The sequence below is a fragment of the Macrotis lagotis genome, chromosome 1 (assembly GCF_037893015.1).
Source record: "Macrotis lagotis isolate mMagLag1 chromosome 1, bilby.v1.9.chrom.fasta, whole genome shotgun sequence".
Taxonomy (NCBI): domain Eukaryota; kingdom Metazoa; phylum Chordata; class Mammalia; order Peramelemorphia; family Peramelidae; genus Macrotis; species Macrotis lagotis.
Window position 1 is genome coordinate 902167057 of NC_133658.1, and position 26819 is coordinate 902193875.

Here is a 26819-nt window from a genome sequence, read left to right on the forward strand (position 1 = left end):
GGGCATTTCCAGATTTTCATGGGCCTAGGTCAGGGTGGTGGCAGAGGTGGGGGGAACAGTATGAATTAGCATGAACAAGCTGTATGTTGGTGTGGGCACAGTATTTTTTTACGTATTTTTTAACATGGGTGGACTATTTAAGAGTTAGTACAAGCAGGGTCAGAGGTCATCTAGCCCAAGGTCAAGTAATATTGGTAGCAATGTATATTTATATATAAAATTCATGAACATAATGGGGCATGTTGGAGCATGTTAGGATGAAATAGGGTGTTTATGTGTGAGAGGAGAAAGGGATTTTGGGAGGAAGAAAGGAAGCTGAAAGAACTGGGGGGGAAGAGAGGAGGCCAAGATAACTGGGGGGGAGGCTTAGAGAACTGGGGGGGGGAGAGTGGAGGGACAATGTGAGTTGGAGGGGGAGGCCTAGTCAAATATATTGGTGTTAGCATGAGCAGAGCTTGTATTGTGGAGCAAGGTGGGGAACAGGCAGTTAGCCAGGCCCAGGCCAGTCAAAGAAGCAGGAAGCCAGAGCAGCTGAACAGTCCTTTATGGAAACAGGCAGAGCTGGGGGGGAGGGAGGGGTCATGGAGCTGGGCTCCAGCAGCTGCCCCTTCCCTGGGCACCCTCCTGGCACAGGGGAGTCCCGCAGGCTGGCCTGGCAGGGCCCTTCTCAGGTGCACGATAGCTGGGGATGGAGGGGGGCGGAGGTCGGGGTGGGGGAAATCTCTGTGTATTTATTTTTTCTGTAACTATAATCTGGATTTCTAGGTAAGCGCATCTCAGGGCGAGGGATGAGTCAAATGAAGCAGGCACCAGGTCGTGACTGGCACGGCCCATGGAAGGGGGTGTCCATCAGTGATGCCCGCCAACATGCTGGAGGAAGCCAGTGACCCGGGGAGGCCCATGGGGGTGGGGGTGGCGGGGTGGGGGAGCCTGTCCCCGGGCCCCACCACTACCCTCCAAGCTCCAGTCGGGATCACTTAGCCACTCCCCTGGACAGGGGGGCAAGGGGGGTGCACCTGCGTCGTACAGCTCCGGGCCAGCCCTCTGCAGAGACAGGAGGGAGTTCTGGAGGGCCCTCCCAGCCTCTCAACCACCTCCCTTTGCACAGACCCATGGCTCCAACACTGGCCCGTCATTGCCCATTGCTGATGACAGCCAGGTCCTTTACCTGGTGCCCCCTGCCCCTCCTGCTTTTCTCCAATTTGCCCCCACATCACCTCCTCCCCCCAGGCCCCCCCTAAGCCCCTCCTACCCTCTCCTTGAACTATCACCCCAGCCCCATCCTGCTCCTGTGTCAGTCCCTTGCTAGGTACCCTCCCCCCAGCCCCTGGTACCTCAGCAGCTAGTGTCAGCTCCTTGGCCCCAGGACGTTCGTCGGGCCCATCTCCATCCAGCTGTGGGACAGCGGGGGGGTCTGCAGAGGCCCCACGCCGCTCCCCCTCCTCCCAGCCACCTCCCCGGCCAGGGCCACCTTCTTCAGGCGAGGCCTGGCCCAGCCGGATGAGGTTGCCAAAGTTAGGGTCAGACTTGGAGCCAGCAGGGTGCTTGCGGGACTTGTGGCGCCCGGTGAGACGGCTGCCATAGAAGGCCAGGATGGGCTCAGGTCCAGGCTCTCGTCCCCGCCGGCTGACTCCCTTGGGCAGCACTATGGTATCGCTGGTTGGCTCAGTGGCACCGTAGGCCCCAGCTCGGCCTTCTCCCCAGAGCCTTCCAGGTTCCTGCAGGCTTAGGTCATCCAGCTGATCGATAGCTCTCTGCACACCAGGGGCCTTCTCCTCCCGGTAGTAGGCGCTGCCACTGCCACCACTACCACCACTGCTGCCACCGCCACTGCCACCACCACCACCGCTGACACCGCCGCCACCACCACCGCTGCCTTCCTCCTCCTCTGCCAGGCGATAATAGGGTGGCCCATCATCTGCGGGTGCCCGCCCCTCCAGCTGCAACGAGAGGCGGCAGCCACGCAGGGACAGCTGGTAGTAGCGGGTACCCTCGTGGGCACTCCGTAGCTGCTGCATGGACACGAAGGGATGGCGGAGAGCAGCACTGGGGCTGATTCGCTCATGGGACTCCCAGGTTAGCATTCGCTTGATAAGCTCCACCATGCTCTTGAGGTCTGCGTATTCTGCCAGCGTCTCGCGGTCTGGAAACGCCAGTTTGCCTGCTGCCCCACCGCCATTCACAGTCTCAATCTGATCCAGAGACTTGAGCATGTATTTACGCCGCTCCAGGGGGCGGACCTGGTGGTCAGGAACCGGTCAGGGCTAAACCCTGGGCTCTGCCCGTGGTAGCTCAGGCCAAAGAGCCCCCAAGCACACCACCCATTACCTTGGTCTCTGCCAGATAGTCAGCTGAAGATTTGAGCTGCCAAGGGTTGGAGGCCTCTGGATGGGGATTCCGTTTGAAGAAATGGTGGGCTTTCCGGGCGGCGTGCAGGAGGTGGGCCTTGGGCAGGCCCTGGGTCTCACAGATGTAGCGGATCTGGTCGTATTCATTGTTGCCTGGGTAGAGAGGCCAGCCCAGGTGAAGCTCAGCCATTACGCACCCCAGTGACCAGACATCCACCTTCTCGCAGAAGGGCAGTCCCAGGAGGATCTCCGGAGCCCGGTAAAAACGGGACTGGATGTAGGGTTCTTTGACATAACGCACCTCGCTGAAGATGCTGGCTGAGCCAAAGTCAATCACCTGTGAGCACACCCCCAGCCCCCTCAGCCAGGTGGATCCCTCCAGCCTGGAGGTGGGAGGGATTTCCACAGGCACCCATTGACCCCTCTTTCTAATGGGATGAGGTCAGGAGGCAGGATAGGGGAGGAGTTTCTCCTCTGGGGTGGTGTTTTGTTAGGATGGAAGGGATGCCAAACAGCAGTGGGAGCTGGCCTGAGGGCATGGGGCAGGTAGCAAGAACCTGAGTTGGCACAGGAGGGGAGGCCTGGAAAGGGACCAGGGAAAGGGGCTCAGAAACTGGGGTCCCCCCTTCAGAGGTGCCATGGCCTTAGGCTCTGGGTAACACAAGAGTGGGAACAAGCTCAGGGGTGGCCTTAAGAGGGCTGAGGGGGCCATGGAAAGGGAGGATTCCCCCACCCACCCATCCCTCTCTTCCAGACCCCTGTCCCCAAACCTTGACCCTGAAGGGACAACGTGTCTGGTCGACCAGCATGATGTTCTCCGGTTTGAGGTCAGCATGGATGATGGCCAGTTCCTTGAGCCGGGCCAGGGCCCGGAGCACCTGCAACGTCACTGTTCGGATGTGACGGGCCGCAAGGGGCGCAAAATTGTTCTCTTTTTGGAACTCAAAAAGGTTCTGCTCCAGCAGCTCAAAGACCAGGTAAAACTTGAGGGCATCATGGAAGAACTCAAGAAAGCGGATGATGTGGGCCTCGTCAGGGTCCAGGCCCCGCATGCAGCGAAGGAGTTTGAGCTCATTCTTAATGATGCGATTACGGTACGCATCATTCTTCAGGATCTTGATGGCCACCATCTCACCCGTGCTCCGTCGCCAGCCCTTGGCCACCTCACCAAAGGTCCCCTTACCTAGGACCTCGATGATGTCATAGCAGTCGGTTTCAGACTGGATGGTGGCCATGGCCCGGCCACTGCCCTCGACCCTCCTCCGCCGAGGGCGCCCGCCCCGCCGCCGGCCCCGGGGCCCGAGCGGGGGAAAGAGAACCGCACTCGTGCCGCCCAGGGACAGCGCCCTCTCCGCTGCCCCACCCCCCCCCTCTCTGGAGTGCGAAACTGCTGGGGCCTTCGCCCCTCCCCCCCACCCCGGGCTCGGGATGAGCCCCCCCCGGGACCCCGATCGGTTCCGGGGTTGCTGAGCGGGATGGGTTCTGTTGTCGGAGACCCTCCTCTGGACCCTGATGCAGAATGGACTGTCGTGTTCCAAGAAAGGCCTTTCCCCTCCCCCGATTGATGGCAGAACCCAGGGTGGGCAGTGGGCAGCACCTGAAGGCTCAGTACACTTAGTCTTCCTCTGGATGGCAGAACTCTGTGATGGGAATCCGTTTCCCCTCCCCATTTGAAGAAGTCACCATTGGGAAGGTGTCCTTGCTGAACGCAGGCCTAGAATTCTCTACTTCTGTGGGTGACTCTTAGAGTTAGGGACGCTGCCAGGAGACTCTGCAGATAAAGGTTAGAATAGCTGCCCTCTGAGGTCTCATCCATCTCTGAGATTTTGTGATTCCTTTGGTCCACCCTGAGCTAAGCCTGTTTCCCTTCCTAAGAGGAGGGTCTGAGGAAAAGAGAACTGAGCCCTTTTGCTCCCCACCCCCAACCCTCTCCCAGAGCAGTGCTGCCCTTGGTTACAAATATTGAGGACTTGTTCCAGAAGGGAGGCCCTCTCGGCCTCCTGCCTCCCCTCTGGGTGCTGCCAGCCCTGGCAAACTGGTTGGACCAGAACACCAGGAAAGAAGGTTCCTGGAGGGTGGTCCCTGCTGAGCCAGCTCTGCCATCTGTCCCTGCCCTGCCCCACCCCCACCATACCAACTGAGCTCCCCCAGCCTCCTGACTTACAATGCCTCAGCCCCGCCCTGCCCTACCTTGCCCAGCCCTGCCCCCCCATATCACTGGACATGTGTAGGGATGCCCAGCAGAACAAACACCCAGCAACCAAGTGCCCCCTTTCTCTCCTCCCAGCAGTAAACACAAGAGGCAACAAAGAACCATTATGGCCTCACACAAGTCCCCCCTCCCCATATTCTACTTGGTGCCCTCCACCCCTCTTAGCCACCATCTTGGGGCCCAGAGCAGGGAGTAGGGTTGAAGGACCCATTCTGTCTTGCCACTCTGCTTCCAACACACCAACTGTTCCTCTGGACTGGGAGTTCTGAGACCATCAGTTGATGGCTTCCCCAAACAAGCCCCCTATCTTTGCCCCCAACTCCAGATCCTAAGATACGAAGGGGTGGCTCTCTGAGGGTAGCAGTCACAGGATTTTTGACTCCAGTGCTGCATCCTGGTCTGTCCTCCGTCCCAGCCTAGACCAATGGGGTCCCCTGATCCCCCTCACCCCTAGAACACCCACCCACCACTGGGTCCCACAAGTGGGCGGGGCTCCATGTTCATCTCTCCAAGAGCAGGGACTTCATTTCCCCATCACATGAACCCTTCTCTTGGGGGGTGCCTGAGGCCAGTCACCCCAGGGAGGGAGTGTTCCTCTGCTGTTCAGCCCCTTCAGCTGTTTCCACCTAATCTCGGGTCTCTCCTGATAGCTTTTTCCCTCAGAGTAAAGCAAAGGGGCCCAGTGAGCGTCAAACCAGAGTTGCTTGCTAGAGGTGACCAGACAAAGTAGCAGACTTGGGGTTACTTTATTCATATCAATTGGCTCTTGGCCATTACACAGGTTTCCTTGGAGAAGCTTGCAGCCCGAGTGGCAACTGGTGTCCAGTGGTTCCTGGGCTGTCCCTACTTCTCAGGTCTCATAGGGTTAGTGCTAGTATCTAACACAGAGAGTTGTAGGGAGAGAAGAGGGAAGATGCTATCTCCCCAAAAGAACTTAGATGACTGCTGTTTGAGCCCCCTCCATCTTGGCGGCGCCCAGGGGAGTTGGCTCACCATCAGTTTCTGTCTCGGAGAAGCCCACCTTAGGCAACCGCACCCTGAACGTTCCCTCCTCCTCACTCGGGGCTCCCTTGGCCACCCCCTGTGCCTTGGGGCTCAGTGACACCTTAGGGAAGTGGAATTTGGGGGACTTTTCTCCAGGGGACCTCTGGGATCCCTCGGTTCCACCAGGTTCTCCTTCCTCTTTTGAACGGCTGGAGAAGGGTGAGCGAAAACGAGTGGCACGCAAGGCAGCAAAGGGGCCGAGATCCACCCCCACAAGGCTCCGGTTCAACTCGGGATCCTGTTCTGGCCCTTTGTAGGGGGAAGCAAGTTCTACCTGGGGTAGGCCTACACGGCCCAGGCGGCCTGTGGAGGCCCCATTGTGCAGGGCCACAGCTGCTCCTCCCTCCTCATCTGGAGAACTGGTCCCGTTAGCGCTGGGGCCTTCACCCTTGGTGAAGCCCACTTTCGGTAGTCTTAGCTTAGGACTCCGGAGCTTGCCACCAGCCTCCCCACCCCCCTCTCCGGAGGAGCCCCAAGACAACAGGAGGGAAGATTTCCCTGACCCTGGAGAGACTTTGGCAGCGCCCTCCCCAGAGACACCAGCATCGTCCCTGCCCACTCCCTTGGTCAGTTTCTTTGCTTTGGCCTTCTCCCCTTCATCTCCTTCTTCTTTCCCTAGCAAGAGCCCAAATCGAGGCAGTTTGAGTTTGGATCTGTGCCCAGCCTCTCCTTCCAACCCACCTCCAGCCACCTGATATTCAGCATGGCTGCCCATGGGGGGTGGAGAGATTTCCACCTCGGGCATCCAGGAGCGTAACTTGCCCCCTTCTGGGGGTGTGCCTGCCTGTGTGGCTCCTGGCTCCACTGTGAAGCCCACATCTGGAAGGGAAAGGTGGAAGGTATGCTCGGGAGCTGTTCCAGGTAGGCCCAGAGGCTGACCATCACCCGCCCCATTGCCTTTGAAGGTGGGCATCTTCAACCGGAATCTCCCCTCTCCTGTGCCTTCGGCCACTGCTTTCCCCTCACCGCCCACCAGAGCTTCTTTGGCCCCCTCTGTCTTTTGCCCGAGTCCCACATCTAGCTCCAGCTGGGGCACAGCCACACCTGGCATCTTGAATACCCCCTCGCCCACAAGCACCTCCCCTCCTTCTAACTGGGCACCAGGGAGAGAGAGGTCCACCTGGGGCAGCTGCACCCGGAAGCCCATACCACCCACGCCAGCCTCTGTTGATGTAATCCCTTCCTGCTGCCTCTGGGAAGCACTTACTTCGGACCCTGTCTCTTCACCAACCCCACCAAACCCAGTTAGTTCTACTTGGGGTACTGAGATCCCCAATGTGGAAACTGTCACCTCTCCCTTGTATCCCCTGATATCCTTCTCAGAGGCTTCCATGCCCACCTGCTCTGCCCCACTTGCCAGCCCAGGGACTGAGATCTGAAGGACTGGCAACTTGACCTCTCCTCGAGCCATCTCCATCTCCCCTCTCTCTGCCACCAATGTAGGCAGCTCCACTTGGGGTATTTTCAAGGCAGCATGTTCTACATGTAGCTTTTCCTCAGGGCTGCCCTGATCCCCATCTTCCACCTCCCTTCCCCGTGCCAACCCAAAAGAAGGTATCTTAAACTTGGGCATCTTTACCTTAGCCTCCCGTCCCCGTCCTTTGCTTTCTGCTTCCCCCTCCCCCAGCACCATGGCTCCAGCTTCCATATCCTTGCCTTTGGTCCCAAATCTGGGCAAAGCAAACTTAGGGCCTTTGAGTTTGATGTCAGGCAACTCGCTGGGCACCTCCACCTTGCCTGTGGGCAACTGGACATCCAGGCTGAGTTGGGGAACAGAGACACCCAGGCCAGATATCAGGGAGGGCTCCCCAGATTCCTTGGTTTCAGCCTCAACACCTGTTCGACCCTTGGGGAAGGTGATGCCAAACTTGGATGTTTTCGACTTGGCCCCTCGCACACCCCCTTCACTGTCCCCTTCCCCTTTAACCCCCTTGGGGCCCGAAAGCCCAAACTTAGGCAGGGAAAACTTGGGAGATTTGAGTTTGAGCTCCGACACTTCCAGCTTCACCTCTCCCTCTCCTTCAGGAAGCTTTGGGGCAGCTATCTCAACAGCAGGCAGCATCAGGGTAGGCATCTTGAACCCTGCCTCTCCCATCTCCACTGTACCAAGTGAGATCCCAGCAGGCTCTGTAGGAAGCTTAGATGTGGGGACAGTTATCTTTGGGGGTCCTGCCTCACCTGTAGGGAGACCTTGGAGGCCAGCCCCAGGTAGCTCCAGCTCCACTGAGGGCAGCGTAACAGATGGAAAGCTGAGCCGGGTCTCAGGCCCCTTGACCACTGGCTCAAGGCTGGGCAATGCCTCCCCACGCCCTGAGACTTTAGGGCTCACCACCCCAACCTTGGCCCGGGGAGGAGACCCCACCCGTCCCAGCTTGGGTATGGACATCTTGGGCAATTTGAATCCAAAGTCCAGTCCCTCCGCCCGCTCTGCCTTGCGAGTTGTGGGTTCTGGAGGAAGCTGCACATCTGGAACTTTGGGCAACTTCATCTCAGGCATTTTTGGGAGGTGCATTTCAGGCATCTTGGGCATTTGCATCTCTGGCACCTTTGGGAGCTGGACCTCTGGAAGGTGTACATCTGGGATAGACATGTCTGGGACCTTGGGCAGTTTCATCTCTGGAACTTTGGGGAGCTGAACCTCTGGAAGGCGCACATCTGGAATAGACATGTCTGGGACCTTGGGGAGCTTCATCTCAGGTATCTTCATCTCTGGCACCTTTGGGAGCTGCACATCTGGAAGATGCACATCCGGGATTGACATGTCTGGGACCTTGGGGAGTTTCATCTCAGGTATCTTCATCTCTGGCACCTTTGGGAGCTGCACATCTGGAAGGTGCACATCTGGGATAGACATATCTGGGACCTTGGGGAGCTTCATCTCAGGCACTTTGGGGAGTTGGACCTCTGGGAGATGCACATCTGGGATAGACATATCTGGGACCTTGGGTAGCTTCATCTCGGGTAGTTTCATCTCTGGTACCTTTGGGAGCTGCACATCTGGAAGGTGCACCTCTGGGATGGACACTTCAGGTCCCTTGGGCAACTTCATCTCTGGCAGCCTCATCTCTGGCACCTTTGGGAGCTGCACATCTGGAAGGTGCACTTCAGGGATGGACACTTCAGGCGCCTTGGGCATCTTCATCTCTGGCACCTTTGGAAGCTGCACCTCTGGAAGGTGCACCTCTGGAACAGACACTTCAGGTCCTTTGGGCAGCTTCATCTCTGGTACTTTGGGGAGCTGTACATCTGGAAGGTGCACCGCTGGAACAGACACTTCAGGTCCTTTGGGCAGCTTCATCTCTGGTACTTTGGGGAGCTGTACATCTGGACCCTTTGGCAACTTTACCTCAGGAACTTTTAACAATTTCACCTCTGGGGCTTTGGGTAACTTCATATCTGGGCCCTTGGGTAGCTTCACTTCAGCCCCAGAGACCCCAATGCCAAAAGAAGGCATCTTGATTGTGGGCAGTTTCAACTTGCTTTCTGCGGTGGGTTCAGGTGCAGTTGGTCGGGATTCCAGCAGGGAGAGCCCAAAAGTGGGCATCCGCAGCTTGGGCCCCTTGGCCTTGGCCTCAGGACTCGCCTTCGTTCCTTTGCCAGCCTTCCCCTCAACCTCAAGCCCTACTCCTTCCTTCCCCCGAGCACCAAAGCGGGGAAAGGTGAGCCAGGGCACCTTTAAAGCAACCTCGGGCCCTTCTCCCCGGACTTCCTCCCGGACTTCAGCCTCAGCTCTGGGCAGAGCCAGGTCCAACTCCATGGATGGCACAGACACATCCAAGGCAGGTGCTGCTATGGCTACCCCTTCTCTGGCCTCTAGGCAAGGCAATTTGGTGAGGGTGGGCAGCTCCACCTGGGGTACCTGGATCCCCGCTGTGGTCACCTCAGGCACAGGTGCTGCTGGGGCTGTAAGGCCAAATGTGGGTAGATGGAGGCTAAATCCAGTTCCCGAAGGCTCTGGAACTTCAGCCGCCACCTCAGCCCCTGCCCTCTGAGGCCCAACCAACTCTAGCTGGGGGGTTACAAAGCGAGCACCAAAGGATGGCTCCTCTCCAGCTGGGGCACCCTCCACCTTGGCCTTCCTGCTCCCCAGAAAAGGGATGGTGGCCAGGTGAGACACCTCAGCCACTGGTTCGGCGGTTGGAATGGGACCGGCCACTTCCCTCACCCGCAGGCGGGGGAGACGTAAACGTCGGCGGGCAGGGGTGGGCAGCGAGGGCCCCAGTGCCATCTCGGCCTTTGCCCGTCGCAGCCTTGAAAACTTGGGGAAGGAGAACTCAACATCAACGGGGGCCAGGTCTGAGGGGATTCCCGGGGCCCCAGACACAGCTAGGACCTTCTTCTTCTTCACTGGGGACAGGCTCTGGATATTCTGGGGAGAGAGGAGAGAGGCGGGAGGCTGTGGAATAGTAGGGGGTGTGAGGCTGAGAACAGAGCAGCCAATGGGGAGGTTGGATGGAGAGCAGCCCTCAGATACCGGTCCCATTGGGCTTTCCTCCATCATAGCTTCATTCCTCTGGGCTTCAAAGGACTGACCCTCATTTAGAGTCTCCAGTTGCCAATCTCTTAGGGCAGGGATTCTCAAAGCAGGGTCCCCAGGGCAAAACAATTTTCATAATACTAGGATGCTTTCATTTCTGATGCAGCAAATATGGATGGAAGTAACTCCCCTCTAAATAAAAGCTCGTTGGGAAGTCCTCTCTAGTTTTTAAGAGAGCAAAGAGGGCCTGAGACCAGAAAAGTTTGAGAACCTCTGCTTGGGCAGATTGGCCTTCTCAGCTGGAATTGGAGTCTGTAGGTGATGCCTAAAGGCCCACCAGTAGAGGTACAGGGAGACAGACTAGGGGCAGAAGAGGACCGACCATTGGGCAATGTGGGACTCGGGAGGACGTGGAGGAGGCTAGGGCCGGCCTGGGGTAGGGATAGGTGGAGGGAGCTAGGGAAGGTTAATAGCTGTGTTAGTCCCCCTCCTGCCAGACAGAGGGGCAGGCTTAGGGGGCAGTGCCCGGGACAACTGGATCCGCGTGGGAGGCTCCCCGTAGGGTGCCTGGGGCCGAGTTTGGGGCTCCAGGGCCTGGGAGCAGCACGCGTACCAGCTTGGCCACCTTGGCTCGGGGGCCCTTGACCTCGTAGCCCGCCGCAGTCCCCGGCCGCAGTGCCAGGTCCCCGGTGGGCACTGTCCGCTTGAGGCAGAAGGAAACCTTATAGGGTTCTGCACACTGCAACAGCCGAAGTGCATCTTCATACTTGAAGTTGTCAAAAAAGACCCGGGCGCTGAGGAGCTGGTCCCCTGTGGGCATCACAGAATCTCAGGGTGGGAAGGCATCCCCAGGGTCATCCAATCGAGGCTTTACCTACACAGTAATCCCCTCTAATCCTTCCCTAAAGGGTCAACGTCTGCTTGACTATTTGCGGTGATGGGGAGCTTACTACCTGTTGAGGCAGCCCATTTCCATTTCTGAGTAGCTCTGATGGGCAGGAAGTTTTCCTTTCCCTTTTCAAGCTGGTTATCTGCCTTTTGTCCCTCCGGTTGTCCCTGTGTTCTCTGCATAGGAGATTTAGGGAAAGCACTGCCACAAAGAAGTTCTGAATGAGTGCCAGTGGGCACCTTCTCTGGACCTGATCTGATCTCTGGACTCGGAGTCCAGCGAGAGGTCACCTAAGGCAGAGAGAGGTGCTCACAGGTGTTGGAGGTGAGACTGGAACTCAGGTCTTCCAAGACCAGCTCTCCACCCCAAGCTGTCTCTCACAAATCAATTCTTGCTCAGTAGAATTGAATGTTAGACACCAGAGTCTTTTGTCTGATCCCTCTCTGAGCAGAAAATCCCTCATTGTGTCATTGCCAAGGCTGCGGCGAGTATGGTCCACTTGGAGACTTCTAGCCACGTGGCACCTCCTCCCTTCTCCCCTCCTCCCTTCCAAGGCATCCCATCCCCCTTTGGGGCAGCTCTCATTATTAGAATGTTTGTCATTACATGGAGCTGGAATTCTCCCCAACTCCTCCCCCCTTCACCACATACACACAAACCCCCACACATTGTTTCTGGTGGCATCCTATGGCGACTAACAGAACCAGGCAGACCTCTTCCCCCACATGGTAACCTTTCAAATTCTTGAAAGACAGCCACTATGCTGTCTCAAAGTCTTTGCTTCTCCAGGTCAGACATCCCCAGTTGTTCTCCCCCATCTCCTCCCCACCCGGGGGTCCTGGCTCTGGATTTCAGCTTCTCATTTTCCATGCTAAAAGATGCTATTTAGGCTAGTACAAGGGTCCAACTGTCATCCGACAGGATAGAAGACATACTGTCCTTCTTAGTTCTGGGCTTTTTTTTTCTTTTAAGGCAATTGGGTAAGGTGACTTGCCCAGCGACATACAACTAGTAAGTGTCTGAGACTGGATTTGAACTCAGGTCTTCCTGACCCCAGTATCAGTGATGAGAACATCCATTTTGCCAAGGCATTTTCTTTTCCAAACTTAAGATTCCATTAGCGGATAAGTAGGGCTATGATCTAGCAGGGCACATTGGGCATCCCAGGACACTGGCAGCCTCCCTGCCCTTACCCTGGATGACTTGGGATGTCTGAACTCTTACTCTCACAAAACCTCGGATGTATGGCTAAGCCGTTTTAGTAGCATCCTGAAAACATGAAGCCTGGACTGTCCATGGCAGATAGGACCATCCAACCCAACCCAACATCCTCATACAGTAGAGGAAACTGAGACACTAAGGTCTTAGGTGGCATATTAGCTCAAATTTAGAGCTGAAAGGGAATTTAAAGGCTATATAGTCCCACCCCTTTGTTTTACAGATGAGGAAACTGAGGTAAAAGGTGACTAAGTGACTCAACCTAGTGCTTCTGGCTCCAAGCCCAAACCCCTGGGCTCTTCACCATGATATATTCTCTGTGCTTACCCAGTTATGGAGTAATTTAGTTCTACCTCGGATTCTCAAACACTGAACTAGGATTCGACTCCTGATTCACATCTGCTGTATTGACAACCTTCCCTGCCCTCACTCCCATTCCTTCATCTTAGATTCCAGCTAAATGGCAGAACTGGAACTCGTCATCCCAGTCACCCTTGTCTTCTAACCCTGTGGTTCCATTCAGGTTGCACCCCACATCTCCACCTCCCTCACGTGCACACACACCTCATCTCCCATCTTTGCCTGTTGAAATACTTCCATTCAATGCCAATTCCAAGTTCACCAAGGCAGGAGGACAACAAAGGGACCCAGAGTCTCCATTCTGTCTGTCTTTCAGGACCCAACTTCAATGCTACCTCCTCTGAGGAACCTTCAGTCAGCACTTATTAAGCACCAACTATATACTTAGATCTGTCCTCAAGACCAGAAAGACCTGGACTCACCTTCTGAAGCCTCTGAAACATATGAGTACACACCCTGGGGCCCAAAGTCAGGAAGACCTGAGTTCAAATTCAGCCTCAGATACTTCTTAGCTCTGTAAACATGAGCAAGTTACTTCACCTGTTTGCCTCAGTTTCCCTCATCTGTAAAATGAGGATAATAAAAGTACCTACCTCCCAGTATTGTTGTCAGGATAAAATGAGGTAATATTTGTGAGTCTCTTAGCACATAGGGCTATATGTTAGTTATGATTATACTGGCTGTGAGACTCTGGGGAAATCACTCAATGTCTCAGTGTTCTAGGTTAAGACTATTAATGGGGGTGGGTGCTACAGACTTGAACTGGGAGTGGAAATTTCCCCATGGAAACTTGAGTAGTTCTCAAACTTTGTTCTTAGGACCCTATTACTGGGGCCTCCTCTGAGTATTTTTATTTCTACATATTAGATGCATTGATATGTATAATTTTAGAAATAAAAACATCTCAATATTATTATGAAAGTAGCTTTGACCTTGAAAATTCGTGAAGGGTCTCAGAGACCCCCAGGATCCCCAAACCACTGTTTGGGAGAGAGCTGGCCATTTCAGCTGAGACTTGAAGGAAACCATCCAATCCTGCCTCTGACACTAGCTGTTCATCCCTAGACAGATCATACCACCTCTCTTGCCTCAGTTTCCCCATCTAGCCCCCTAGGGAGCTAGACCTGCGGGGCCTATAAGATTGATTCCAGCTCTAAATTGGTGATCCTTTGACCTGTTGGTCTCAGATACTTCTTCCATGTGCCAGACACTTTGCCAACCTCTAGATTTCATTAGTGCTGAGGTGAGACATCACTTGCCCTCAAGGAAATTCCATTCTGTAGTCCATATATTGATAATCTCACTCAGATTTCTCTTATCACTTGACCTGAACCCCCTCCTTTGCATTCACTTTGGACTCTGGTAGCCTAATCATTTCAGGCTATTCTTCCCCTATTGAGTAGTAAACTCCTCTTAAGGAGTAACTAGGGATGAGGCAGAAGTTTTGTTCTGCCCCCAGACCACCAATATCCCCTCTTCTGGGCTCTTCTCTCCTTCCCTATTCAATCAATAAACACTCTTTTGCCAGACTCAGACAATCCCTGTCCTCAAGGAGTTAACAGTCCTAGGGGCAGACATGCGAATAACCATCTTCAAATGAGCAATAGACCTGAGGAACTGGAAATAATCATTCTACACCAGAATTAAGAGGCTTCCTGCAGGATGTGGATTTTTTTAGCTGAGACATGAAGAAAGTGATCCAATTCTGTGTCTGACATTAGCTGTGTATCCCTAGATTGAACCTATCACGTCTCTTGCCTCAGTTTCCCCATCTGTAAAACAAGGAAGTTAGACCCACTTGTCCTCTAAGGACCATTCCTACTCTAAATTGATTGGCTAACCTCAGACACTTCCTAATTGTGTGATCCTGGGTCAGTCACTTCACCCTCTTTACCTCAGTTTCCTCATCTCTAAAATGAGCTGGGGAAGGAAATGGAAAGGGTCAGACATAACTGGAAAAAGACTGCACAATAACATGACCTACTACTGCCCCCTCTCCCTACTATTTCTTCCCCCACTATTAAAATATTCATTACCCAATTGTATTTCCCCCAGCTGTCCTGTCATCTTGATGCTATTTAGGCTTTTCCTCTGACTAGATCTTATCTGTCCTGGTCTTGTCTCATTGAATATAGATCAAGAAAGGGCTTCAGAGGCCATTTAGTCCTTTTAAAAATGGGGGAAACCAAGGCAAGAGAGGTCAAGTAGCTGACCCAAAGTGGAGCTAAAGCCTGGGATCTCTGACTTGATGCTTCCATATTTCAGGTGCAACCACCACTACTTCAAGGCTGATCTCAAAGTATTCTTCTAAATGGAAGTTTTATCTTCCAGCCTCAACTGATTCTCTTTTGTCCCCCACCCCCAGGTCCCACATACCTTCCTGCAAACTGAGGGTCTTGGCTGCTGGCGAGTCTTTGAGCAGTTCCTTGATGAAGATTCCCTCCTTGCCTCCACCTGCCACATTGAAGCCGCTGACCCCTGTCTCAGCCTCAGTTTCCACAATGATCTCTACCAGCTCTGCCTTTCTGAGCTCCTGGGGGCAGAGAAGAACATTGGTGGGGAATGAGTGGGTGCGAAGGCCATACAACCTTCTCATCTTACAGAGGGAGAGGGGAAGAGTCATAATAGAACCCCGGAATCCTGGGTGACCCACTACCATTGGAAAATGCAGGCTAGTTCAGGGTCCCTGGTTATCTTGACCTCTGAAGGACTGGGCCTAGGTCCCTGGAGGATCTTTTACCTGAAATGCTGCTTCCCTGTCTCAGTATTAGGGTGCAGAGCCATACCTCAGCGCTCCTACTTCTGGCCTCCATGGTGCCTCCAGAAGTTGAGGCCAGAACCCCGGATGCAACCTGCCTCTCTCCTTTCTTCTGTAAAACTTGCTTCAGTTCTGCATGGAGCAGAAGCTTCTGGGCCTGCAGTGGGGAAGAGAAAGAGACATAGTGAGGAAGAGGAGGATGTATCTCCTAAGACTGAAGGGAACCAGAGAATGGGAACCAGGAAGGGTTTGGGGAAACACCTCTAAGCAGCACTGCTAATAAGGACTGTAGAGCATTATCTAGGACTTAGCAATTATCATTTAACAGAGCAGGAAAGGAGGGCCAGAGGAGTACAGTGACCTGGCCAAGATCATACGGCACTTGGGATTGGAGAAAATCAAGTCTAGCCTTCTGACTCCAAGTCCATTAGAAGCCAGTGGTCAGGTCCAAGTCTTTCTGAAAAACCAATGACTTCTAGGCAGGAGAGACTTTGAGTTTACAAAGTGGGTTGTAAAATAGGGTTAATACTAGTACAACCTCCTTCACAGGGTTGTTACAGATGAGGAAACTGAGGTACCAAGCAGGGAAGTGACTTGCTCATGGTGAGCTGAGTGTCTAGCTCAGGGTTCCATGCCTGATCTGGTCAAGGCCAGAGCATGGATGGGTGGGAGTTCAGGGTAGAAGCCCCAGATTCAGAGCAACTTCTTCCCTCCTCCCCCATAGTTCCAGCAGGTCCTCACCACCCTTTCAGCACAATTCTCAGATCCTGGGGGGCACTGAGCCCAGGGCCCTTGGGGGTTCTCTGCTGCTCTCCCCTTCTCTTCTTGAGCACCTGCCTGTGGGGAAGAGAAGCCAGAGAAGATAGAGATAGAGAAGATAGAGAAAGAGAAAGATAGAGAAGAGAAAGATAGAGAAAGAAGATAGCACAATCAATCAACTAATTCTTATTAGTTATTAGTTATTAGAGCCTACTATGATCCAAAGACAAAAAAGAAGCAGCCCCTGCCCTCAAGGGGTTTACATACCATTGACTAAGCAACATTATAAACCCTCAGCTACTCACCTCAGCACCAACTCCTCCTCCCCTGGAAATGTGCTTGGTCTGAGATTCCCTGGGGGACCCTGGAAAGAGAGAGAGGGATGAAGAGATCTTCCTACTGGGGGCCTAGAGGAGCCTAGAATCTCACACTAAGGACATCCATCAAGTCCTCAGTGGATAGAGGAAGAATCAGAGAGAGAAGGATATTTGTCAAGTCACACAGCCACTCCAAGGGGCAGATATAGGATCTGACCAGTCTCTCATCTTGGACTTTTTCCTCTCTTTCTAACCTCCTGCCCTCTAGATGACATAGAAATCAGGACACAGAGAAGAGACAGAGAAAGGTACTGGGGACTGAGTAGAGGGAGGAAGTGTGGATGTCACCTGATGCCCACAAAATAGCAGTTGAAGCCCAGATTTACTTGAACTCAGAAGATAGGACTAGCAACGAGTAGAAGGGGCCAAGAGGATCAAGAGGTCTGAGTTAGAAGGCCAGGAAGTCTAACCCCCTTTTGATAGATGGGGAAACTGAGGCCCAGGGAGGTTAAATGACATAGGATCACAGATTCAGAGCTGAAAGGATTCTCAGCATCCATACAGGACAATCATCTTCATTTTACAAGAGGAGAAACTGAGCCTGGGAAGTTAAAGGTTACACAGGTAGGAAGCATCAGAGATGGGAAAATCTGAGCCAAGGAATAAATTTCCTTAACAACAGAGCTGCCTAAAAGTAAAATGAAAAGTCAAAATGAAAAGTCAAATAAAATAGGTAGGGTCCCTGTCCCCAGGGGTATTCAAGCAGAACATGGGTGATTTCTCCTCATTTGTGTGGTTATAGATTCCATAATACCTGTCTCTGGGACCTTGGGAGCAGCATTCAACCTACCAGCCTCAGTTTCCTTGTTTGTAAAGTGAAGGGCTGGACTATTATGCTAGGTTCTGAGAGCCCTCCCAGCTCCAGACCTTACAAGTCTATCCCCCCTTCAACCCCTGGGCCTCTAGGATGCTGCAAAATTGAGTGACTCACCCTATCAGGGCCCCGTCTGAGATGCCAACCAGAACCATCTAGTCTCCTCTGGGACTTGGCCTCACCAGCCACTCCCTTGCCCCCCACCTGGGCTCCACCCCTTCTTCCTGGCAAGCCCATCCCCCAGTGCGGTTGGCATCTTGACTTCGCCTCCACTCTGGCTGAAAGGTCAACTCTCACAAGGCCCATTTTCAGGAACAATAGAGCCCCTCCCTATCTCTCCCTGCTGGTCACATTCCCACCCCCTGCCCCCCTCCCCCCTCCCAACTACACAAAGCCCCTTCAGAGCCCACCCCCAGCAGGCAGATGGATCCCTTGAGCATTTCGGTGACCCAGGGCCCTTCTCCCCCGCCAAGAGCCTCTCTGCCAGCATAGAGGTTCATGCCCATCCTTCCCTCCCCTCCCAACCCAACTCAAGGATGAACAAAGAGATCAGTTGCCTGAACCACAGGAGACCTAGTCTCAAGACTTGGCTTTGCCCTTGACTGGAAATGTGATCTGCACCAAGTGTCTGCTTTTCTCTGAGCCTCAGTTTCCCCATTTGTAAAATGTGCTGGTTGGTATAGTGGAAAAAGCATTGGCTCTGAAGCAGGCCGACTTGGTGACCAGTCCAGCCTGTCTCTTCTGACTTGGGTAGAAGTGATTTTACCTTCCCAGGCCTCAGTTTCTTCATTTGTAAAATGATAGTGTTGCACTTTCAGTTCCAGATCTGTGATGGTAAGATCTGATGGACTCCTTCCCATTTACATGATATCAACCATCTAAGGAAAATTTTCTTCTTTAACAGTTCAGGAAACTGAGGCACATATAGGTAATAGCCTTGGGTCACAGAGCTAGGAAGTGAAGCCAGGCCCACCTGGTGTTTTTTCTCTGCTATGATAGCTTGTCTTTCAGGAGACCCAAGGAAACTGCCTTGTCCTTCAAATGTGGACAATCAATCTGTCTCCCCATCTGTTTCTATTTGTGCTTGTCCATCGATTCGCCTCAGTCTCTTTGTGGCTGTTGGTCCCTCTTTTCAGATCTCTCTCTCTCTCTCCCTCTCTCTTTGTCTCCATCTGAGTTTCCTCACTTGAGTTTCCTCTTCTGGAGCCCCAAACTTCAGCCCAAGCTAGAACATCTCCCTGGGATCCTTGGGAGCTCGTGGGCCCAGGGAAGCTTGGGAGGGTCCCAAGCTGGACCATGGCTCCCTGGCAGGCAGGATCTGGGAAGGAAGGCCAGCTGGACTCAGGGTGGGGCAGGGTAGGGAACAGAGGATGATCTCTTCCTTAGCATAAGTGGGTGGGACAGGATATCCCCTTGTCTTCTGGCCTTCTCCTCCACCTAGCCTAGTCACACCCTCTCTGTACCCCCATCTCTATCTCTTAGGAAAGAACTGGGGTGACAGAAAGCTTATTTTGTCCCTAGTTACTGGTTTTCCCTACTTTTGACTTACCCCAGATGCTATTCAACTCCTCTACTTGTACTGTACAGGGAAACTGAGGCCCAGAGAAGGACTAGATTAGGATCCTTAGAACTGTAAAGGCCTGTGGGAATCATCTAAGCCAAGAATTCTTAACCTGAGCTCATGAGCTTATTTCTTAAATTGATAATTATATTGCAATTGTTTCCATTGTAATCCCGTTTTTATCATATGCATTTAATAACATGATTCTGAGTTTACCAGGCTAACTGTCCACTGTTCTAATCCAGACCTTCCATTCACAGAAGAAGAGACTGATGTCCAGAGAAGCACAATGACTCCCACAGTTCAGAAGACACAGAGTCAGCATGGTGCCCACACTGTCCAGAAACTGAATCAGGATCCACTGATTGCAAATTCAGGGCCACTGGACTTGTCTGAATTCCCAGAGCCAGCCAGAATCTGGCTGTAATTATTATTTTATATTATTCCTAATTATAAATATAAATCATATGAATTGCTGGAAAGGATCTCTCAGATCATGGAGTCCATCCCTTTGTTTTATAGATAATAACGGAGCTGAGGCACAGGGAGGAATTGCTGAGGTCACACACCTGAGGTTTCTAGAATCTTTGGTCTACACTGGAAGAGGTGGCCAACCCCACCTTGGGAGACTGATTTGGGTCCAAATCTGGAACTGGAAGGAGCCTAGTCCAAACACCCTCAGTTTACAGGAGGAAACCGAGATCCCACAAGTCAAGTGACTAGCTCATAGGTAGTAAACATCCGAAGTAGGATTGAACTTCAGTCCCATAGCATCCTGCTGGGTGACCCAGACTCAGATTCCCTGACCCAACCTAGCATTTTGCCATTCTCAGTAGGACTGCCTCAATCTTGTACCTCTGAAATGCTCACATTCAAGACCCAGGGCTGACATGGTAAAATCTAGGTCCCTAAGATTCTCTTGCCCTGTGAGAGAAGAGGATGAACTGGGCAGAAGCCCATCTCTTCCCCCTACCTAGAGAGAGGCAGTATGGTTCAGTGGTTAGAGGGCCTCTATTGCAACTGGGGCTCTGTCCGTTGTCAGTTATTTGACTTTCCTGAGTCTGATTGTCCTCACCTATAAAGGAGGGCTCTAGATTAGCTGACAAAAAAAGATAAAGCTCAGTATCCCCAGTATTCCCGTTCTGACACCACCTGATCAAGGTGGAAACCATGCTCCTGGACCTAGGGAGGAGGGAAGGATGCTGATTTCAGGTCAGCAGACCAGAGTTCAAACCCTAGTTCTACCTTTAAAAACAACTATTCCATCTCTGTGGGTCTTAGTTCCCTTTTCGGTAAAAAAGTGGGAGTGGGCACAGACTGATAGGAAGGTCTCTTCAGGTTCTTAATCACCTGAGGGGTGTGGGGTTCAGGTTGGGTTCCACCCTGTCCCCTTCTTCCTTCTGGGGAGTCTCCCATTTCCTTCTTTGGTGACCCAAGAAGCAGCAATGAGCAAAGGGGATGGTGGAAGGGCTGCCACCCTGGAGGTTCTAAAGTGAGGCTTTGGGGAAATCAAGAGTCCCAACAAGGGACCCAACCCAGTAGCCAATCCTTTACTCCCTTGCCTTAGTCTCCCCGCAACTTCTTCTACTCGACTCCTGGTCGCCATCCTAGGACTTAGATGACCTCATCTTGGACCCCACCACCCAGTTCTTTGGTCTCCAGCCCCCAGTATCTAGGGATCGTGCCTTCAATCTTTTCCACCAAAGTCTCGGGCATTCTGCCCCCCCCCCCCTCCCAGGTCTTTCTTCCAGAATTTAGGCATTTTAACTTCCAGTCCCCATTTCCTAGCCCCCAGCCAAGGTCACAGGTGCCTGCCCCTCATGCCTCTCCTCCCATGGCCCAAGGAGTCTGTCCCACTGGGCTCTTCTCCAGAAGAGCTGTCCTGACCCCACTGTTGTTCAGATAGAGGAGCCTCCTTACCGTCTGCCTGGACCGATGGCTGGCTCTGGATGCCCTGCCTGCACTGCCCAGGCCAGGGAGAAAAGGAACTGGGCTGGGAGGTCAGGGGGTGGGGATGGTGGCAGATCTCAGCTCATTGGCAGATGTCATGAGAGGGGCTGGAAGGGGGGAAGGGTGACTCCCTACCCCCTCCCTCCATGTCTAGCTTTCTATCTCCTCACTCTTTGCAAGGGAAGGCTGCTGTGAAAGGCCCTGGGCTTGGTTTCATGAGAGCAAAATCTGAGTTTGGGCAACTTTGCTTTGAATCCCTCCTCAAACACTTACCCGTTGTATGATACTGGACAACCTCCATTTCACCATCTGCAAAGTGGGGATAATAACGTCTTCCACACTGTGGATAATATGGGATACTATGTAAGGGGGAGAGAGTCTGGACCTGTGGTCTCGTTGGTATACAGAGTCCTGAGGGAGAAAAGTCCTTTTCCTGCCATAGATCAGCACCATCTCTGCAACTTATACTTTTAGAGACTTGCTTAACGAGAGCACTGAGAGGCAGTGACTTGCCCAAGATCACCCATTCAGAGACTGAACTTGGACATAAGTCTTCATGAGGTAGCTAGGAGGCGCTACAGCGGATTGGACACTAGAGTCAGGAAATCCTGAGTTCAAATTCAACCCTAGTTGTTCAATTAACTCTCTGACTCTAGCCAAGTCACCTAACTCCTTTCTGCCTCAGTTTGTTCAACTATCACATGAGGAGAGCAATGAGGACCTGTGGATATTTTTCTTTTGTCTCCCCTTATTCTCTGGCTTCCAGGCTGCTGGTCTACAACACCATATTCTCTCTCACACTGTGTAAAACATTTCGCAGGCCTTAAAGTGCTATGGAAATGTTATTATTGCCATTGTTATTCAAGCCTGGCCTCAGATACTTGACATTGACTAGCTGTATGACCTTAGGCAAGTCACTTCACCCTGACTGCTTCACATCCAGGGCCATCTCCAGTCATTTCTGGGCACTGGACCCTAATGGCTCTGGAGGAGAAAGTGAGACTGGTGACTTAGCTCGGCCCCCTCCTTACTCAAATCGTATTCACTTGCTTGGCACGGCATCACCTCTGTCTTCTTCCAGAAGGAAGGGGAAACAATAGCAATAATTATTAGTATCTTGGGCGTGTCCCTTCTGCTTATGCCCTTCAAGTTTCCTTCTCTGTAAAATGAGGTGGGGGGCGGTGTTAGAATATGTGCTCCCTTCCCAGGTCCTTTAATGCCGTGACTTTTATCAAGCTCGATTTTGGGGGCCTGAGTTTGCAGGGGGTCAGCTTAGAAAGGGACAGGAGAGTGATGGTAAATGTTTAACATCTGGTTCTCCAAAACATCAAGAAGATAATACACTCACCTGCCACATTTTAAAGTTCAATTTGTTTCATTAATGTTTTCTCTTTCACTTTCTTAAGACTAGGCTATTGGGGCGGCTAGGTGGCACAGTGAATAGAGCACCAGCCCTGGAGTCAGGAGGACCTGAGTTCAAATCTGGTCTCACACACTTAATAATTCCCTAGCTGTGTGGCCTTGGGCAAGTCACTTAACCCCATTGCCTTGCAAAAACTAAAAAAAAAAAGACTAGGCTAGCAACTAAACACTAAATGAGTTTAGTTTGATTTGATCTATCAGGATTTCTGTTTTGTATGTAACCTCTGCCAATTTTTGAGGTATAAATGTTCATGCTAAAAATTGAACTGTTGGTTCTCTGGTTGAAACTGGTTTTAACACAGCCCTGGGAGTTGGGGTGGAGGGTTGGAAAGGAATCCTTGGGAAGGTTTGAAAGTATCTCTGGACTTCTGGGTATAGGGATCAACTTGCCAAGGGTTGAGGGTGAGCAGGATTCTGGGAAAGGACACATTCCTCTTCCCCCCCACCCTTACTGTGTCCCAGGAAAAATAACCATACCACAGAGCAACACACACACACACACACACACACACATTCACACACTTTAGAATTGGATTCTCTGTGTGGTTTTAGAAGAATGCCTTCTCTACCTCAGTTTCCCCATCCACCTCATGCAGATGATAATGCCAACTCTGCCACTTAGTAGCATGGGCAAAGAAGATGATGATAATAAGTCCAATTTGAAAAGATATTTGCATAACAATTTAAGGTTTGAAAAAGACTTTCTATGATCTTGTCACAATAACCCTATAATCCACTGTAGCCATTACTATTCCCATCTTAGAAAGAAGAAAACTGAGGCTCAGAGATTTTAGGTGACTGTTGGTAAGGGTCAGAGATAGGTTTGTCGCCCAGGGTTTGCTGCCTTGGGTTTTGGGGTTCTCTGCCTGATGATTCCATAGCCCCTCCAGGTTCCCAGGGTTTGTGGGTAGAGGACAAGTCACAGGTGAAGACAAATATGGAGACAATTAGTGATGCATGGGGTGTCCCTTAGCTTCCCTTCACCTTATCCTTGACCCTCATTCAATTGAGATTTTAATTTATTTTTCCTATTACATACTATAGTAGTTTTTAAACTTGCCCCCATTCAGAAGAGAACCTTGGGGTTCCTGCCTGTGCCTGGCCTGCCCCTTATTTCATCTCCAGACTCTCTGGCTGATTGATATAGGGAGGGGATCTGAGTATGGATGTCAGAAGTTTGATATACAATTCTGTTTGAGTTTGAGTCACAATTCTGTGCTTACTTGCTATGTAACCTTGAGCAAGTCACTTTCTCACTCTGGGCCTTGATTTTTCCCATCTGGAGAATGGGGATAATGATTAATTCACAGGGTAGCTGTAAAGAAAGAACCTCATGGGGTGGCTAGGTGGTGCAGTGAATAGAGCACTGGCCTTGGAGTCAGGAGTACCTGGGTTCAAATCCAACCTCAGACACTGCATAATTACCTAGCCGTGTGGCCTTGGGCAAGCCACTTAACCCCATTGCCTTGAAAAATCTAAAAAAAAAAAAAAGAAAGAAGAAAGAACCTCATGTTCCTGAGGGGTTTTATTTGGATTTCTCTGGTTTTAAGGGTACTGGAGGGAGAAGTAACAAGTCAGGTTTGATAAATCAGTGAGTAGAGGCATCCTAAGACTCTTCCACCTCCTCCCTCCCTCCACTGTTCATGCCCTTCTCTTCTGGACTCACCTGACCCCGCAGATTGACATAAGGAGCAGAAGTAGGTCCACATGGCCATGTCCAGGGCAGAACTCTTGGTGCCCTGCCTGTCGACTCCCTCCCAGGCTGAAGCTACTGAGCTCTGGGCAATGGGGCCCACTGGGGCTAGGGGATTAGCTCAAACTGCCCGTCAGCAGCTTTTGGGTACTTGTCATTGTCCCTGTGTGGGGCGCCAAGTGGTGACTGCCCTGCTCTTGTACTGTACTAACCCATCATGCCCAGGTCTGGGATCCACAACATCCTAGGATTTAGTTCTGGATGGACACTAGAACTCCTAATGCCAGAGCTGGAAGGGGCCTTAGAATGTAGACTGTTAGACCTAGAGGGACCTTAGAACACAGAACATGGTATACTAAAGTTGGAAGTGGCCTCAGAGTGAAAACCATTAGAGATCCTTAGAACCTAGACAATCAAAAGTTGATCTGGGAAGAATTTCAGAACTTAAACTCTTAGCGTTGGAAGAGAACTTAGAACATGGAAGTACCTAAGACTATTGAACATAGAATGATCAAAGAGGGAGGGACCTTAGAACACGGAAGATAGGATGTTAATTCTGGAAGGTCCTTAGAATACATATATATATATATATATATATATATATATATATATATATTTTTTTTTTTTTTTTTTTTTTTTTGGCAAGGCAATTGGGGTTAAGTGCCTTGCCCAAGGCCACACAGCTAGGTAATTATTATGTGTCTGAGGCAGGCCGGGTTTGAACTCAGGGACTCCTGACTCCAGGGCCAGTGCTCTATCCACTGCGCCACCTAGCCTCCTCAGAATATAGATTTTTAGAGCTGGAAAAGAACATAATACATTGAAGGACCTAAGACTATCGAACAAAGAATGGTCAGAGGTGGAGGATCCTTAGAACCTAAATGATAGAATGTTGATTCTGGAAGAACCTTAGGACATAGTCTCTTAAAGCTGCAAGATTATTTAGAGCACAGAAAGAATTAAGACTATAAAATATAATATGATCAGAAGTAGAGGTACCTTGGAACCTAGAAGAGAGAATGTTGATCCTGGAAGGACCTTAGAACATAGATTCTTAGGACTGGAAGAGAGCTTAAAACACAGAAGGGCCTAAGACTATAGAACATAGAATGGTCAGATAGGATGGATCTTAGAAGATAGAATGCTAATCCTGGAAGGACCTTAGAACATAGACTCTTAGAGCTGGAAGAGAACTTAGAACACAGAAGGACCTAAGACTATCAAACATAGAATGGTCAGAGGTGGAGGATCCTTAGAACCTAGATGACAGAACATTGATTCTGAGAGGACCTTTCAAGACTCTCAAATTAGACCCCTTCATTATACAGGTGAAGAACTTGAGGCCTAGACTGTTAGTAATTTGCCCAAGGACACAGAGTTAACAGGAGCAGAACCAGGACCAGCAGTCAAATTTGTGGACTCCCAGTCCAGTAGGTCGACTCTGACTGTACACCCTGAGCTGAGGCTTCCTGTTTCTGTAGGAACTTCTTTGTCTTGGGTGGGCTCCTATGGGGAGTGGTAGGGACAGGAACTCCAGATTCCCTTCCTTTGGTGGGGAAGGAGGTAATCAAGAAAAAAAAAATCTTTCCCCCTCCTTCCCTAAAAATGTCCCATCCCCCTCCTTCCCTGCCTACTCCCAGTCACCAATAGGGAAGTTGGAATTTGCTGAGCTTTAGGAAATGCCCTTTGGGCGAACAGCCAGGCTAGACCCTGGCACTGAGCCCCCATGGTAGGGAAGTGCTGGGCATGGTTCAAAAGGAGGGGCAATGACCAGCTGCTTAGGCCTTTACTGGGGAACCTAGGAGCCCAGCTTCCCTTCAGCTGTCAGGGTCCACACTGGGTCACCTTTGGAACATCATGGAGCAGGACCTCAAAGATCCACATCTTTTTACAAAAAAGTCTGAGATCAAGAGGGCCTGGCAGGGTGGAGTTGGACTGGCCTCAGAGAGCAGCCTTGGGATGGGGAGGGTTTGGGGAAGGGGTAGGTAGGGGAAGGAGCAGGCCAGGGATCTCTGTAAACAGGACATCCTGTGGAGGGGAGGGGAAGGGAGAAGATGGAGGGATAAAGGACTTCCCATCAGCCTGAAGACAAATCTACCAGTGGGCACTGGGATAGGCATGGAAAGACTGATGGGCAAGTCCACCTTCCACCAGTTCTGTCTGCCCTTGCCTGCTCTCTGGACAGCTTTAGGGCTGGTTTATCTCCTGCCTCTTGTCTCTCTCCTCTTAGCATCCCCACAGAAGCCTAACTCTGTCCCCAGAGCCTCCTAAACTCATCTCTCTCCTCAGTTCCTTCTCTCCCCCATCTAATATGCCTCCAATCCAATAGGAAAGCATACCCATTGGGTCCCAATGGGGAGGTGGGCAGCAAAAGGAGCTTGGTGGCATCTACTTCAGAGTGCTCCAGAGAACTGGTAGAGACAGAGGCCCTTTGAGCCGGGTGGGAGGGCAGCTCGCTCAGGAATGGTGTGGGCTCTGGGAATGTGGGCAAGAGGGAGGGCAGGCCTGGACACAATGGGCAGCCTGACCTCACTCAAAGAAGGACTGAGCAACAGGGGAGGAGGGGTCCCCAGGACAGCCACCTTCTTTTCTAGGTGAAGAAACAGGCTCAGGACTGAGCTATATTCGAGATCATAAAGTGAACAAAAGGAAAATATTGTAGGTGTGGAAAGAGGCTTACCAGGGAAGCCTGAGGGGGAAGTGGGAAGAAGCCTGTTGTCATGGAGAGAGGCCTGGGATAGATCTTAGCTACTCATCTTTACTGTCTGGGTGACCTGAGGCAGGTCCCTTCACTTTTAGAGCTTTGTTTAACATGTCAACATGAGGGGTTTAGAAGAGATGACCCTCCAAGTTTGATTCTGTCCCCAAATTTTCTAAGGCCCCCTCCCTGCTCTGACATTTCCTGTCCTAAGACCTGTCCTCGGGACCTTTTAGCTC

General features: G+C 51.8%; 2 protein-coding genes across 3 annotated transcripts; both read right to left on the bottom strand.

Moving 5' to 3' along the window:
- Positions 1–508: 508 nt before the first annotated feature.
- HIPK4 (homeodomain interacting protein kinase 4) lies at positions 509–4555 on the bottom strand. Of its 2 annotated transcripts, none has more exons than XM_074219079.1 (5): positions 4539–4555; positions 3119–4119; positions 2329–2685; positions 1335–2240; positions 509–1044 (listed from the first exon to the last, which is right to left on the bottom strand). In XM_074219079.1, exons 2-5 carry the CDS (start codon positions 4016–4018, stop codon positions 850–852), a joined length of 2358 nt encoding a protein of 785 aa, XP_074075180.1. In that variant the 5' UTR covers positions 4019–4119; positions 4539–4555; the 3' UTR covers positions 509–849. The 2 variants fall into 2 exon arrangements, with proteins under 2 accessions (XP_074075180.1, XP_074075181.1); XM_074219080.1 differs by lacking the exon at positions 4539–4555 and having other exon boundaries at positions 3119–3531; positions 3946–4471.
- Positions 4556–5020: 465 nt separating this feature from the next.
- PRX (periaxin) lies at positions 5021–20775 on the bottom strand. Its single transcript, XM_074219078.1, has 7 exons — positions 20738–20775; positions 16371–16429; positions 16048–16143; positions 15335–15463; positions 14925–15081; positions 10695–10891; positions 5021–9973 (listed from the first exon to the last, which is right to left on the bottom strand). The coding sequence occupies exons 4-7, from the start codon at positions 15359–15361 to the stop codon at positions 5495–5497; spliced, it is 4860 nt and encodes a 1619-aa protein (XP_074075179.1). The 5' UTR covers positions 15362–15463; positions 16048–16143; positions 16371–16429; positions 20738–20775; the 3' UTR covers positions 5021–5494.
- Between the last annotated feature and the right edge of the window lie 6044 nt (positions 20776–26819).